The 15,349-nt window shown below is 39.5% G+C and overlaps 1 protein-coding gene across 2 annotated transcripts; it reads right to left on the bottom strand.

Moving 5' to 3' along the window:
• Positions 1-7,306: 7,306 nt before the first annotated feature.
• On the bottom strand, positions 7,307-15,260 carry usp18 (ubiquitin specific peptidase 18). Of its 2 annotated transcripts, none has more exons than XM_034235831.1 (10): positions 15,032-15,260; positions 12,321-12,417; positions 11,096-11,238; positions 10,947-11,026; positions 10,724-10,858; positions 10,143-10,238; positions 9,911-10,072; positions 9,705-9,836; positions 9,419-9,465; positions 7,307-8,608 (listed from the first exon to the last, which is right to left on the bottom strand). In XM_034235831.1, exons 1-10 carry the CDS (start codon positions 15,087-15,089, stop codon positions 8,536-8,538), a joined length of 1,023 nt encoding a protein of 340 aa, XP_034091722.1. In that variant the 5' UTR covers positions 15,090-15,260; the 3' UTR covers positions 7,307-8,535. The 2 variants fall into 2 exon arrangements, with proteins under 2 accessions (XP_034091722.1, XP_034091723.1); XM_034235832.1 differs by having other exon boundaries at positions 12,321-12,456; positions 15,032-15,248.
• Positions 15,261-15,349: the final 89 nt, after the last annotated feature.

Genomic DNA, 15,349 nt, shown 5'->3' with positions numbered 1-15,349 from the left:
GGCACAGTTATCCAGACGACTACAGCAGTGGATTGTACGGCAGATCAAACAGGCTGGCCTGGGGCGCATTATATCAGATTTAATTTTGGAGTTGAGGCCCTTCATTCATTTCTGACATTTACAGTTGGATCGCTGCACCCCTCTTTGAGGCCTCTTGGCTCCCAGTCTGCACTGAGGCCCCACCAGCCACTCTGGAAAAACCTGATGCATCTGACTTGCATTGCCTGGCTCCACTTGTGTGTTCTGTTTGGCCTGTGCCGCTGGAGGAGGAGAGCGGGCCAATTACCAGCTGCCGCTCTGAGACCAACATGATGTCATCCTCCCGCTCCGCCATAACAGGCTGCAGATGAGAGGGGCTGGGCCTCTCAGCAGCCTTATTCGCTTAACTAAAAGCAGGAAAGTATCCAAAAGAAGAAAATGGTATTACATTTCCCTCAAAATTAACATTTTTCTTCATCTTAACTCATGTATCCATTAAAATTGTCCATAATGCATCCCAGACTGAAGATAGCAAAGATAATAGCATTGTGGTTGTCTAATGAGCACCTTGTTTGAATAACACTGATAGCAGCCGATGAGAAAACTGTCTTATTGTATTTGAAAGCATTATGCATTTCACAGTGTGAAGCAGATGTGACTTTAAAGAGGCATAACCCTCCATGCGTTATCAGCACGCCCCACCTGTAGGAAAATCACCTGCGTGTTATAGTCGGTTGCTTTTTCTGTTTGAAGGGGCCCTTCCTTATTCTTTGGAAAGCCGCAGTTAGCCAACTGTGTTCTCACATATCAAAGGAAAGAGTTTAACAAGAACGTGTAGTTACGCTTAGATACAGCCTCATTCTCGCTCAAAACACACGCTCACAAAACTCAGGAGACTACTTAAGTGCTGTCCCAGAAGGCCTTGCATTTCCTAGGAAGTCCAGAAGCCACATCAGAGAATCCGAAGGGGCCTGTGGGCTGCAACAGATCTCCTCTCATTTCCCCACATACTTCATCTCCAACGCCCCACAACCACACACTATGTATGGAGATGATATAAAGCCAGAGCAGATAGCAGCCCATAGCTCAGAATATAAACCAATGGCAGCTTGAAGTGTTTAGGTGTGCTCGCCCGTGATTTTATCTTCATGAGAACAATAATCAAACAAAACCTTTTTGAGAGGAAGGGTTTATCAACAAGTGCCCGCATGCATTCATGTGTAGAGATAGACACAGTTTAAAACAAAAGCTGCAAGTTATGTGTGAAATGTGGACATTGCAGTATTACTAATGCTATTCATACTGACAATGCTCGGGAAGTATGTTCATTGTTGTAATCTGTGGTCACATCGTAAGTAAAATGCAAACAACTGAGGTAAGATTTTCTGTGCACACATTCAGAAAGAACAGTTTTATTTCAATAGAGACTATAGCCATGCTTACGAGCATGCTGTAAAAAAGCATAGGGCTGCTGACCAAACATCAGCATGCTAACTATGCTAATATGCTGATGTTGCGCAGGTATAATATACAATATTCAACATCTTATTTTAGCGTGTTAGCATTCTAAAAGTCGCAAATAGCTCTAAAAACAATGTACAGATAAGATTGATGAGAACTTCCTTAGTTTTGCAGGTATCAAGTTATAATGAAATCATATTTTTGACGAAAAGGGCTAAACAAAATTATAACAATTTATCTTGAGGGGGACATGCATGACTGCACTAAATATCATTGCAATCCAATTAGGAGTCATCCTCTGGGGACCACAAATGTCTTATACAAAATCAAGCAAATCCATCAAATAGTTGTTGAGATATATCAGTCTTATTGCTTGAGATTTATCTGTCCTAATATTAAATATATCAATAAATAATTACCTGTATTCTTTGATCTTTGGTTCCCACTCAAATATGAAGGGGTCTGTCCTTGGAAAATGTCAGCTGTCTTCTAAAAGGACCTAACCCTGACTGATCTCACTGCCCTCCTCTCCCCCACAGCTCAAGATGCGTTATTAAGAATATATTTTGCTATTTGTTGTTGGAAAATTAAAGGGCTTTGACAGAAAATTCCTCTCTAAATCTTCACAAGCTGGGGATAGGATTCAGGGGAGGGAGGGTGAAGCGAGGTCAGGCACTTAACCTCAGCATGAGGCGGTAAAGGAATGGACTTCATACCTTTACAAATGAAAAGGCTAGTAGTGTCATAATTCATGATTAATGAAAGGTTAGAGAAGCGGTCATTTATCTGACCCTGTAATCGTTACGTGGATTCAACACGGGAGTCAAAACGAGACATCCCAAAGGAGTGATTCAATATTTTAAAAAGGTCAGTAGATGATGGCAGTGATCTGAACATTTATAACCTTTGCTTTGAGGGTCAACAAGCCCAACAAGTTGGTAACCCTTGCTTTGATGCATTCCACCTCTTTACTGTCGCTGTGAAATGTATTCAAATATTGCCAGAAAGGATACAACAAAGGAAAGAAAAGACCATGGTCCGGGTAAAAATATGCAATACCCAAGTACTTGATTTAAAATAAGTCCACACAGATATTTGGTTATAAACGGGAGACGAACAGTGGTCCCCTTGGTTAAATGTAGCCCCATGTTTGGCCCAACGACCCATCAACACATCCACCCCAACCTCTTGATTGTCATTAAAAAAATGTATTCAAAATGATTTCTACTAAAAATGGGAATTTGTTCTATAATAACGTACCGCCACAACGTAATGCGGTGTTAAGATGTCGTATCCATTTCACATCTTTCTTTGAGATCAGCTTGATAATGGATAACTTAACTGGCTGTGAAATGCATGAGGGATGTATTGCAGTTATCCTATCATCCTCATTCATGACTCCTCTCTGTAAGAAGACCTCTACCTTGTCAATGTATCTTTGGGTCTGCGCTGAAGAGACTGTGTAAGCTATGCCCCGCTTCGCATTCCTCTGCCATCCAATCTCTGTCCAGCCTGGACTTTCCCACAGAACCCTAAACCCTGTGAATGAGAGTAGGCCTTTGTTTCAGGCATTTTTCATCCTGATCCCAGCAACTTCCCCATGGTGGAATGCAACAGGAATGCCATAGCCAGCTACCTGGCATTAGAGAGTCTTTGTGCGGAAATAGGAGAGGCTGAAGGAGAGAGCAGGTCAAAGAGGTTTGACAATGGATAGCTCACTTCTCAAGGTGCCCAGCCCACATTACAGAGCGAGTGAACAGCACAATCCGGGTCAAGTCTCCTGAACATGGCAAGGTGCACCAAGGAGAAAATAATAAATGGCATTGTTTGTAACCGGGCCAGTTTCGCTATGAGATCTCCTCCTGTCAGTTTTTTTCTCCTGGTGTACAAATCATTAACTGGAGCGCTGATGTAGCAACTGATTGGCATGCATGCACAAGCACAGCTGAAATGTGTGTCGGCAGCAGTTAACAGGTTGTTATGAGCTTATCACTAGCTCAGAGCTGGAACGGTGAGGCAGCGGTTCGCCTCAAGGTGCAATTCCATTCATTCTTGGTTGGTGAGAGACCAGAGGAGGAGTATTTTTAATTTGTGGGATGCCATGCGAGATGAGGATTTATTATGATAATATCTGGTGAGGTTTCACATGTCACAACAAGAGTTATTTTAAGTGACATTCAATTGATGCTTCACATGCATAAGCAACAATGCAGCCTGGTCTTCTAAAATTAGGTTCCCATACATTGAAACTCAAGATTCAAGATTCAAAGGTTTTATTGTCATATGCACAAAGCTACAGTGTAGAAATGGCAATGCAATTCTTCTGACCTGAGCTCTTCCAACAATGCAACATATATAATAAAATACCAAAATACAAAATAAAAAGTCGTGCAAAAAGTCTATATACATGTAAACAGAATATGATATGTACAAGAACCGAATATGAAATAATGTAAATTAAGACAAAATGTAATACGGAAACTGCATTGTTGATTACGATAGAAACCTTTGTGCAGGATAATGTTGGTTTTTGACATGTCACAACGTTTCCAATCAAGGTAAGCGGAGGTACCATATGGAAGAGGTTGAGGTGTGAAAAGATTACCCAAACAAACTCAGGAGCCGAATTCTCCTCCCGTGGTATCCAGTGGAGGGGCTAACACTGTGGAGGTGCACAAACATGGTGGCGTACATGTCAGAGCAGGAGCTTTGTGTGACAGACTGTTACCTGGGCCCCGTCAGCAAAGCCATTTCCCCTGAAACCTGAGCAGCCCGGCTTCTGAGACGGCGGCTGATCTTCTCTGGATCCTGAGTCTGATGATAAGGAGCTGAGATAAGGTGCTAACTGAAGGGCAACGACAGGGCTATGGAGACAAGGGTGGGGCATCAGGTCATATATCCCTGCATGTCATGACCACAATTATCAGGGGGCCTCCGCTCACCTCCTGTGAGAACCAACATCTGTAACATGCCGTCTTGTATGGAAGTATACTTCATGATAAACCTGGAAACATTGACTGAATATGTATTATTAGCCACTAGTCTTTTGAGTTAACCAACATCAGAGACATTGGGTACAAACCAAACCGGACTACATTTCATCCATGATGTTTTATTTCTGTTCCCCTATAGCAGTTTGACTGTTCGACATCCCTTCTTCCTAGAAAACTCAGCAGATGTTATATTTATTGATCTTAGACTGCCAAGATCCTCTGGGAGGACAACTGAACATGTGAAGAGAGGAAAACTCTGTGTTGACCAGACTCCCCTTCTCCCGACAGAGAGGACATTTTATGAACTCACTGGGGTACGATAAGGCTTTGTTCCTCGATACGACCACTCATACTAAAAATTCCAGTGAAATCAGCACATTATAGCCACATACCAATGCCAAGGGAAGCCATTTTTAAATTAGAGGTGAGTGTCACAAATCAATGAGGACAAACATTCCATGGCTATAATTTGGAATTTTGTTAAAGGATTTTCTTTTGATGAAGAAATATGTGGATACATGTTCAAGGCCTATGCTCCTTTATCTGATTTACACGTTCTTGTCATGCAAAAGACATTTGCCTTCAGTTCTTGTTTTCTATTTACAAAAGCAGACTTCACCATGGTCACAGGCCTGGACTTTGAACACCGAAAGAGCAAAAGAGAATCATTTCCTACATTTGAAAGCTTATTATGTAACTAAAGGATCGCTGTGTGAGCTTGCCTCCCCTGAAGCATCCAGAACGTTGCTGTTGGAAAGATCATACCGGATTAAAGCAGACAAGAGGCGTTCAGAGAGGGTCTGGGTTTGGAAATATGGAGGGAACATTTTACAGTCAGCATTTCTGCAGTATGCAAATAAACCGGCAAAAACAGCCACCATTCACAAACTCCGTAGCTACTGAGAAGAAAAAGGGAACTGCGTGGAGACGTGCATGAATGACTTCCTTTTTGAGGCTTTAACAATAAAACCAGAAGATGACAACGGTAAACTATGAATTAAACAAACAGCCTTGACTCTTCCCTTATTGCCTAAATGCAGTAATCTGTTTAATCTTATCCTCATACTACCAGCGCAGAATCACAAGTTGAAAATAATTTGATAGTCGCTGTTGGTAAAAGTTTAAACAACTACAAACTCTTCACAGTTTGGAAGTTATAAATGCAGTTTGAATGATTGAAAGCCATTTTGTCACCATTAAGATATCAATGTGAAGCTGAAGGAGGGTGATTTAGACATTTGACCTAAAGAAACTTTAATTTTTTTGGGAAAGTGAGGATATTAGGTTTTTATATGTATTCCTGATACACCTTGAATATTAGGCAAGTTTATTTAAGTTTATATTACCATATTTAAATAATATAACACCATGTTGCTCTGTGAGGCTGTACTTAGACACTGTGGGGCTTCGAGCTCAACGCTAATGCTAACATACTCACAATCTTAGCTAACTGGCTAACATAATTAGGCCTAGATATAACAAAGTAGAGCTGAAGTTTAGGTATCAAAACAGTCCAAATTCACTTTGCCTTTGTATGACTAAACAGCATGAGGGCTTTTCGAGTGACATGAAATTAGATTATTGATGATTGTTATCAAATAAACAGTAATTCTTGCTGGCTACATAAAAAGTCAGACACAGGCATTTATCTGAGTCTGTGAAATCCTCCACCCACAAAAAAGAGTGGTTCTCAAATTCCATTTTCTCCTCGATGCATCACAGTGGTGTCCTCACCTAGTAACTGGTAAACACACATCAACAATGATGAAAAAGCATTAATGAACCTCAATATGTTCTCCAAAATAAAACAGTTTAAGTGTTGCCACACTGCAATGCCTGAGGAGAATTATTATGGCCTACGTTTCTATCTGCCTCCGTTTACTGATTTATCGAGTCAATCACTATCACTGCTGGCAAGATGTTTTGCCAAAGAAATACAACATAAGGTGTCCTTGGCTAACACCTGATCAAGATAAAGAGCGAAAGCTAAATTGCAGAGATTATGATCTGCTATAAAGTGTCTGAGTAACCGCATCCAGGGGCCAGAGCTCAACCTCAAACAATGAAGACAAAGGCCTCAGGCATGTGACACGTGCATGGAAAGAAACAAAGATGTCCAGACGTTAACTCAGACTTCATCCGTGTGGCCCTGGGCCGTGCTGCCTGTGTCATGCTGTCCTATTGTTAGCTTGATTTTGTGGTCAATGTCATGGTGGCGCCCGACAGGTGTTCGTCTAACACCTACGTGACACATGGTATATACGTTATGAATTATGAATTAAAACCCTACAAGAGAAGAATCACTTTTATTGTGTTGTTGTCGCTTTGTTTCTTCTAGAATTACTTTTCAAAATCAGTCTGGACAGTAGAGGTGCATAAACCAAATGTGCCTTTAGTACTAAGACCAAATCTAAAAGGGTGGTGTTTAATAACTAATCCACATTATATAGACAAATATTGTACTTTTTACTCCACTAGATGTGCATATTCAGATAGTTGACAGATTTATATAATCCAGTAGGCCTACATGTATTCTATAGTTGAAATCAAAAAAATGTTATTACATACACTTCGACCAGTATAACATCGCTATGCTGCTAACACATTAGCAATGACAATCCCACATAGGTGAACTCAGTTGAAAGTACACAAGTATTATCAGCAAAATGCACAAAAAGCAGACTCAACATGCACAATGTACATTCCTTATATTATCATAATGTGTTATCTACCTGACAATATGTCTGCCATATCTCTAAGCAGGAAATCTTTCATTGGATACATTTTCTGCAATCTAAACAACAGTAGGATCACCAAAAGAAATACATTGATTATATCAGCTTTTATGAAATGATCTGAGCCTGTCGTCTAGATAATAGAAATGCTTTTTTATTGTAAATACATCCACATCCAAATACTTCTCAATATGTGTCAACAAGTATTCCATTGTCAGCTTCCCATTTAAGCAAAGTCAGATAAAACAATCTCAATGTGACACTGACTCAATCAAGACACATAATATAAACCTCAAGCCCTGGTCTTTTAATGTGGGAGTAAGATGCCCCCTATATAGAAAGTGGCGCCACACAGCAGCGAGATGACTAAGCATGAGGCCTGCTGCCTGTGGCACTGTGCAGACATGTTCCATTCTGTCAAAGCTCCACAGCACATAGGCACCATTTCACACGGTCCCCCGACTCTTGGCGAAACGAGTGGGAACTTTAGAGGCTCTGCTGAAAGCCTATACCGAGCATTTTAGCACTGATGTAATTGCAGTTTTAACCCATTTTTTAACTGCAAGACACATTCAGAACAGGCATTATTAAATTGCATTAAAGTGCATTCATTTTGAGCCCAGGTAGTGATAGAAGTGCTGTAGTTGATGCATCAATAAGATAATTTAATTGAGACATCAAATCCGCTTTTGTGTAAGAAGTTATAGACCCTACAAGTAGTGAGAAAATGAAAGTTCAAAATGAGATTCTGAAGGAGATTTAATATTGTTGTTTTTGGCAGTCCAAACGAGAAAAAGAAATGACTTCACTGTGCTTAATGGGTGACTCATATATCATACAGCAGTGTCAGGAAAATGAACACTGACTCCAATAGCAGGTATTTCCCCCATAACAGTGAATATCTAAGCTAAGCATTTTTTCAAACCAACCCTCCCCATATCATAGAGTGTGTTTACAGTGTGTGTGGTCTCGGGATGGAAAACCCCATCAGTGTGTTGAGTCTTCAACTCCACCTGCTGGTGTTCAGCACAAATTACTGTCAGAATGTATTATCTCAGAATAAACCTGTTGAGATATTGATGACAAAGAACATATGATTACAGGTAACCCTTATCCAATCATAAGAAAACCATAAAAGCTTTTTTACCAACTTCTTTAAATACAAAGACTCCTTTGACGAAGTACAGTCTAAATTAGCAAGACAAATCATTACATATTAATCAATTCACCATTTACAATAACATCTAAAAAGTCCCATAAATTAAATAAAGAAAATGAGCATATGTATTCTATATATTTCCTATAGTATCCATTTTGATCCAGTATTGCACCATGAACCCAGATCAAATTCATCCACGTCAATCCACTCAGCCGGAGAGTTGTGGTTGTTGTACCGCTTCTTTTGAATCTCTTCTGTACATTAACATGTAGGCTGTGCCGCTGTAAAAATAACAGCATTAAACATTTGAGCACAGAAATGTAGAAATCAAAGTTATGCTCCTACGAGTTAGGGAAGTAAAGGGATAAAATGACCAAATTACAGTACACTTAAAGAGAATTAGAAGTAAAAATATAACTACAGTGTTGGACAAAAAGCTTTTGAAGACAATATGACAGACCAGACAGATTTCCTGTTTGTGGGTTCAAAAGTCTGAAAGCCCCCATCACAATGAACAAGACCACCTTTAGTGTTTGATTTTCACCGAGGAACAGACAATAAGGTTTTGTCTTAAGATCAAAAGCGATTTCCGCAAGTAGGAAGATAAAAGCTGCATGATGGAAGTGGGATTCAAGCAAGGCTTTAAATGTTATTTATAAAAATCCTTAACTCTGAAAACAACTGGAGGTTGGTTTAAGTAAGCTTAAATGGGGGTCACATGTTGTTTTGTTGCCATTTTCTAGACGAGGCTGAACACAGGGGACCGGGAGTTGTTATTAAAAAATGCATTAATCTAAGTATTAATAGCTCTTTTGATCAAGCTAAGAAATTAATTTCAGAGCACGATTACCCATTGTAGCAAAAAAATAAAGACATAAAGTCAGAGCCAGGGTAGCTGTTTAATGACATGCTATGCTTACTAGTTTCAGCCTCACGTTAAGCATATATACTGTATATAATAGTGGTATCACTCTATTGCCAAGGAAGCAATTCCCAAAATGTTAAATTATTCCGTGACTCCCTAACCCCTAATGCAATATCAAAGGTTATCAAAAGATCCAGACATGAAAAATGTATATTGAGGAGGTTACCTGCTGTGATTTCCCCCATAGGAACTCTGCACTTCTTCCCAGGAGGCCTATGTGTTTGAATACAAAACAAATGAATGCATACAACTGAATTATAGTAACAAAAAATGCCAAAATGTAATTTTCATTTTTCACATTATCATTTTGCTAAACATCTCAGGGCTTTGAAACAAGGGTATACAGGGGAGCATTTGTGTCTAATTTTTTTTTTTAACAAGGGGTCCTTCAACAAGTGCAAGCTGAAATAAGTTGCATTCAAGTGAGACAGATTTTGTCAGATTGAACGTACCTTATATACGTGGCTGTCATCTGCATAGTACCAGCGCTGGCTCCCCCTTTGGCGCACGTAGGCAGTATAGTGCCCAAACGATGCATATCCAGAGTGCACTACCACTGCATGCAGTGTGTACTTGCAGTCATTCTGGAAAAATGTGTACATTTATAAAAGACAAAAGATACAATGTGCAGACTGTATTACTATTATTATTGAAATACCTGGTTAAAGTCTGAGGAGAACGCTTCCTTAACAGTCTCAGAAAAGTCAATGGTTTCTGGAAAGGTAATCTTGCAGTCAAGTTTTCGGGTGTCACCATTGCTATTCCGAAACCTTTTCAGGTGAACGCTCAAGATACAAGGCAGGGAAAGTAGTTTAACACCCTGAGGAAGAAAAAACAAGTTTCACAGTTTTGTCTTGTAATTACTGGGAAGCATTTAAACCAAGTCTCACCTTTTTAGATGGAGTCTTCTTTTCACATTGTGCACAAAAGCAGCAATCTATGCCCCTTAGCTCCTGATGCTCAAAGAAGGAGGTCATGCAGCCTTCCTGAAAAGATTTGTTGAATAAATACTTGTAAGTCCAACTTCACAAAAGTTAACAGCAATTGATTGACAATGAAGCAGCATTAAGGAAAGTGTCAAGTGTGTCAAGTGTGCTTTCTTGATAAAAAGAAAATGCAAGGGCTTTTTTTCTAGGACACTTTATTAGCAGCTGCTCCTAAAGCCTCCCTAAAAGCTTTTACATAAAGACTGGGAACAACCAGGAAAAAAGTGTGTGATTGTTCCTGGACTAAGTAAAACCATCAAGTGTTGTTTGGATTAAACAACCGAAACATCGTTTTTTCTATTATTTCGCTTTAGAGGAAGTTTGAACTTTGTTTGCACAGAGCCAAGCTAGTTGTCTCCTTTAGGTTCCAGTCTTCATGCTAAGATAATCGATGTTCCCATCTAGCTGCAGGCAAAACAGCCTATAACTATATCTTCCAATATGTTGAAATATTCATCCAAGTCTAAAGAAAAGACAAAGTTCACCAGAGAGTCGTGATCTTCCTTGACATGCAGCGGCAGGCTGAGCAGGTAGGTGTTCAGGGTCTGGACGGAGGAACAATCTAAACACTGCACGCATGTCTCCACGGATATCTTGTACAGATTCTGGATTTCAAGAGCCTGGCAGAAAAAACAAATACAAACACAATATAATAAATGGCGCACTTACGGTTGGAAAGATAAGGAATATTCATAATTAAAGACCAACCAGACGTCTGTCGTCCATCTGGTGGTGCAGGAGGTTCAGGATGGAGAGGAACACCTCATCAGCATCATGCTGCGTACCAACTGCAAAACATGTTAAAAGTTACTAAATAAACACCAATCAATAATCATCTGATAAAGTAGCATCCTTACGTCGAATACGGTTTGAGTCCAGAGAGCGGAGAAAGTTACAATGAGGAGCAGGACGAGAGGTGTCGCTCTTCATGGCGGAGAGAACTCTCTTCAGCTGCAGGGGGACGTTACACCACGCCTCTCTCACAGCAGCTGTCTCCCACCTGGTGCAATTCATAAAAACTCATTAATCCTACTTTTGATTACCTGAGAGAAGCAGCCTTGGATCTTAATTGACACCTTGTTGATTGTTAAATCCACCATCGGCCAATACATCTGTGTGTGTGCCTGCATTTTTCTGTGTATGTCTGTCTGCAGTTTATCGTGCATACTACTGCGCCGATCAGCCTAATATTCATTGGGCACATTCATCACTGTATGCTCAAGGACCACCTGGTGATTTACAACTTTGAGAAACATATTTAGTTTTATAACGTTATAATGTTGACTCCTTACTCCTCTTAAGGAGCCAGTAGAGGCCGCAAGTGATCAACGACTGCTCCAGGCAATTGGTCAGATTAAAGACAAGCTTTACTTAGTCCATTAAAGGCCCTATTTGTGCCTTTGTTGTTGCTCAAAAACTGACATCCTCAAATCCATAGTAAAGTTCGGTCTAATTTTTTAAACAAAGCATCTGCGGATTAACTCCATATGTCAGGGGTGTCCAAACTACGGCCCAGGGGCCAAATGCGGCCCGCGGATCATTTTGAATCGGCCCTCAACAAATTAAAAAAGTATAATGGAATACGGCCCACAAATTAAACTTCTTGAATATATCTGTACATATATATTACACAGTAGTGTTCATGTGTTAAGCCCAATTTCTAATAAATTAAGTCAATTAAAGTTGAAAATATGTTTTAACAAATCTAAGTTAAGTCTAAGCCCAATAGCTTATTACATAACAATATTGAAATATACCCTTCCTCTTTCCTCTTATGATGATAAGCAATCTGAGGTTTCTGTTTTAAGGAATGAGCTGCTAAAATTTTTAATGAAACCCTATGGAGAGCTGTGATATAGGCTGTTTTTTTTCTTAAAGCATATTCAGTTATCAAGCATAATTTACCTGATTGATTTTGCTAACTTATAACTTAACTTATGAGGCAATAAACCTCACCTCGAGTGAGTGGCCCAGCCCTTCGAATGTCCTCATGTGGCCCTCGGTGAAAAGAGTTTGGCCACCCCTGCCATACAGTATGTTATGATCTTCTTAATTCAGGACCATACAACATTATTTTCTTACTTGTCGAGTATTTCTCCCAGTTCCCAGGTAGCGGAGAGGGTCTGCAGGAGTGTGTTCACACAGCAGGACAGCTGGTGGTTACTGAGGCCTCTCATTCCTGTGACAGACCATCGGGAACGTCAAAAGAATCCTGTTGCTGAAAAGTTTAACCAAACACATTTTCCAGGGCCCACCTAGGGGCCCATGCCAGCGAGCATTCACAGGTGTGAAAATAATATAAAAACATAAAGGTTATGCTTGATGCTCAAAGTAAATATATACCTCCAGCGCCCACCTCACTTACATATTGTATTAAAATAAACAAGTCAATCCTTTTATAGAAGACAGTGACATTTTTTGTTTATTGATTTAAGGCCCTATTTATAGAAGATTTTACAGGTTTATTTTTTTAAGTTGATTTTACAGATCCAAGGGCAGTTTGTTTGTTTCTGTCATTGCTGCACACATGAGGGATGTATTGGTTGTGAAGAGGAATAGAATACAGTAGACTATGATATTTTTTGAGAAAGTTGCTCATTATTTTGCCATTGTAACTTATTATTTCGAGAAAGAATGTAAGGATGACATGTTACATCACAATGCTTAGTTTTCCTTTTGTTGGTGGAAATGTATTGTATTATATTGAAAGGTGGTATGTTTTTTAATCTTCCACCTTAATGACATACTGTGGAGGAGCACATCAATTGCACCTATGCGAGTATATAATGCATTCAATTCAAAGGTTTTAATGTATATGCACATAAGCTCCTCCAACAATGCAACAATGCAATATAATAAAATATCAAATAAAAAAATTGTGCAAGAACTCTATATATACGTAAATAGAATATGATACAACATACAAGAACAGAATGTAAAATTAAATGTTGTACAGTAAGATGAAATGAAATACTGTCTATTACAGTAGACAACAGATGAGTGCTTATGGAGGCATGTTGCAGGGCTAATGTATTGTATTGTTTGGTAACATTTAACCCTCTATGGCAGTGTTTCCCAAACTTTTTCAGTCGGGCCCCCCTTGGGTAATTGGAAATATTTTCGGGACCCCCCAACCTGGTTCCCATCTATATTGGTAGGATTAATTGTATATTGTTGTAAAAACATTACATTTTCTCTACTAATGATAATAAGATACAAAGATCCAACTATAATTGTATATTTTATTATGGATTACACATGAACAAAAGTGCTTGTAATAGATACTGTGAATTAATTTGGCCTAATTAAAACTAGCAGCCCTTCTTCCCAGAGTAGTAGATTTTTAAATTCAAATTTCTTTAAGGAACATATATTAATGAGCTACTATTTCTACTGCAGGTTGCAAACGATCACATCACTCTACCATTCCTATTCCACACATAGCCTATCAATGACTTGTGCGTGCTTGCTTTCCCTTGCAGATCTTCTCAAACCGGGGCTGTTGTTTTGAGACTGCCACTCTCAGTTCCTTCTCAATGTTCAGCTTTGATCTGTATCTCGTTTTGATGGCAGCAAGAAAAGCCTATCTCACACAATAGGATGTTGCAAAAGGCAGCATTATGCCCACAGCTCTCTGACCAATGAGAATAATAATAATACATTTGATTTATATAGCACACTTTAAAAACAACGTCATCTCAAGGTGCTTCACAAAGCTAAAAAGAGAAAATAATAAAATCTTCCCACGCCCCCCCTGCAGTACCTCCACGACCCACCAGGGGTCGCGCCCCACAGTTTGAAAACCACTTTTTTCGACCTCACACACTGGCCCTCTAAATATTTGTATTTCTTTAAATATACACAATGTCACCTGACATGCTGGTGTCCAATAAAATGAGAGAATTATATGGGTGTGGCATTTTGTCTGGGGGTGGAGCAGTCCTTTCTGCAAGCAAAGCTGCAGGGGACTCAGGGCCACCACTTGGTAAAATACATTTCACTTTTTAACATATTAGAAATGTACACAACTTAAAATAAAAAATACATGCATGTGCATGAATAGGTAAAGAAGTATATTTGATTGTTTAAAGACTTATTATGTATTTATTAATTAGCTAAAACTATGTTTTTTTGTTCGTTGCCTCAGGACAACACTGTGCCACTTGACCACTTTTTTCCAGGCAATATCATGCAAGTGTGCAAATGTGCTCAGCTGTAAAATGATAAACTTAATCAATGTTTTTACCATCTACTGATATTTACAGGAAATGGACACCAACACATGTTATGGGCATCCGTCTGACAGTGAAGGTCAATATAGGGTTAGGCACACACACATAGACACACACACAGACACACACGCACATACACAACAGATATACACACACAGACACACACCCACACACACAGAGAGAGACACACACATACAAACACACGCCACACGCACAGAGAGAGAGACACACGCATACAAACACACGCCACACGCACAGACACACACACACACACATAGAAAACCTTTTGAATTCATATAGAGTAGTTTTTTCTATTTCTTCTGAATTGTAGAAATCCTTGATGTTTCAATACCATCGTAGCACATTGTTGCCCTGAGGCAACAAGCCAACCCCTGGTTGAGGGGTGGTCACATTTTATAATTGATATAATATCAGGGACCTAAGCTCCTAAAAGACATGGTGAAACTTTTTTTTTTCTCCCAAAATAAAAAGTCATGCCATAGAGGGTTAAATCATATGTACAAATATCATCAGCAGACAGCTTGGCTGTGTTCTACTTACCAAAGGAGCTGTCCCTCATAGAGATAACTGAAAAGAACCGGTAGATCCTATGAGACATCAGCACAGACTCAGTGTCGGATAACTACCGGAAGTTCTGGAGACAAAACCCACGTCTCCGGGGTGCAGAGACACGTTTACTTGAGAGAAAAGTTATAAAACCTTCCGTGTATCTTTCAGAATGATCTGTTCCTCTCCTCTCAAAGTAAACATCACCGTCTGACAACTTAAGGTTCAATTTCGTTTTTACACTTCTGGGTTCGTCATTTTGCTGGAATCGAAACTTAGTAGTTGCCACGCGCAGAGTAGCAGACCGATATT

Source organism: Gymnodraco acuticeps, unplaced genomic scaffold (assembly GCF_902827175.1).
Source record: "Gymnodraco acuticeps unplaced genomic scaffold, fGymAcu1.1, whole genome shotgun sequence".
Classification (NCBI taxonomy): Eukaryota; Metazoa; Chordata; class Actinopteri; order Perciformes; family Bathydraconidae; genus Gymnodraco; species Gymnodraco acuticeps.
Note: the sequence above shows the minus strand (reverse complement) of the source record. Positions and strands in the feature narration are given on the sequence as shown.

Bases quoted from the DNA above. Each gene is read 5' to 3' on its own strand.
- usp18 (XM_034235831.1), bottom strand. From the start codon at position 15,089: ATGTCTCATAGGATCTACCGGTTCTTTTCAGTTATCTCTATGAGGGAC. The intron at 11,027-11,095 runs GTAAGGATGCTA...CATGTTTTGCAG, and splicing joins GGACTCAAACCGTATTCGAC to TTGGTACGCAGCATGATGCT. The intron at 10,239-10,723 runs GTGAACTTTGTC...AAATCTTTTCAG, and splicing joins AGGAAGATCACGACTCTCTG to GAAGGCTGCATGACCTCCTT.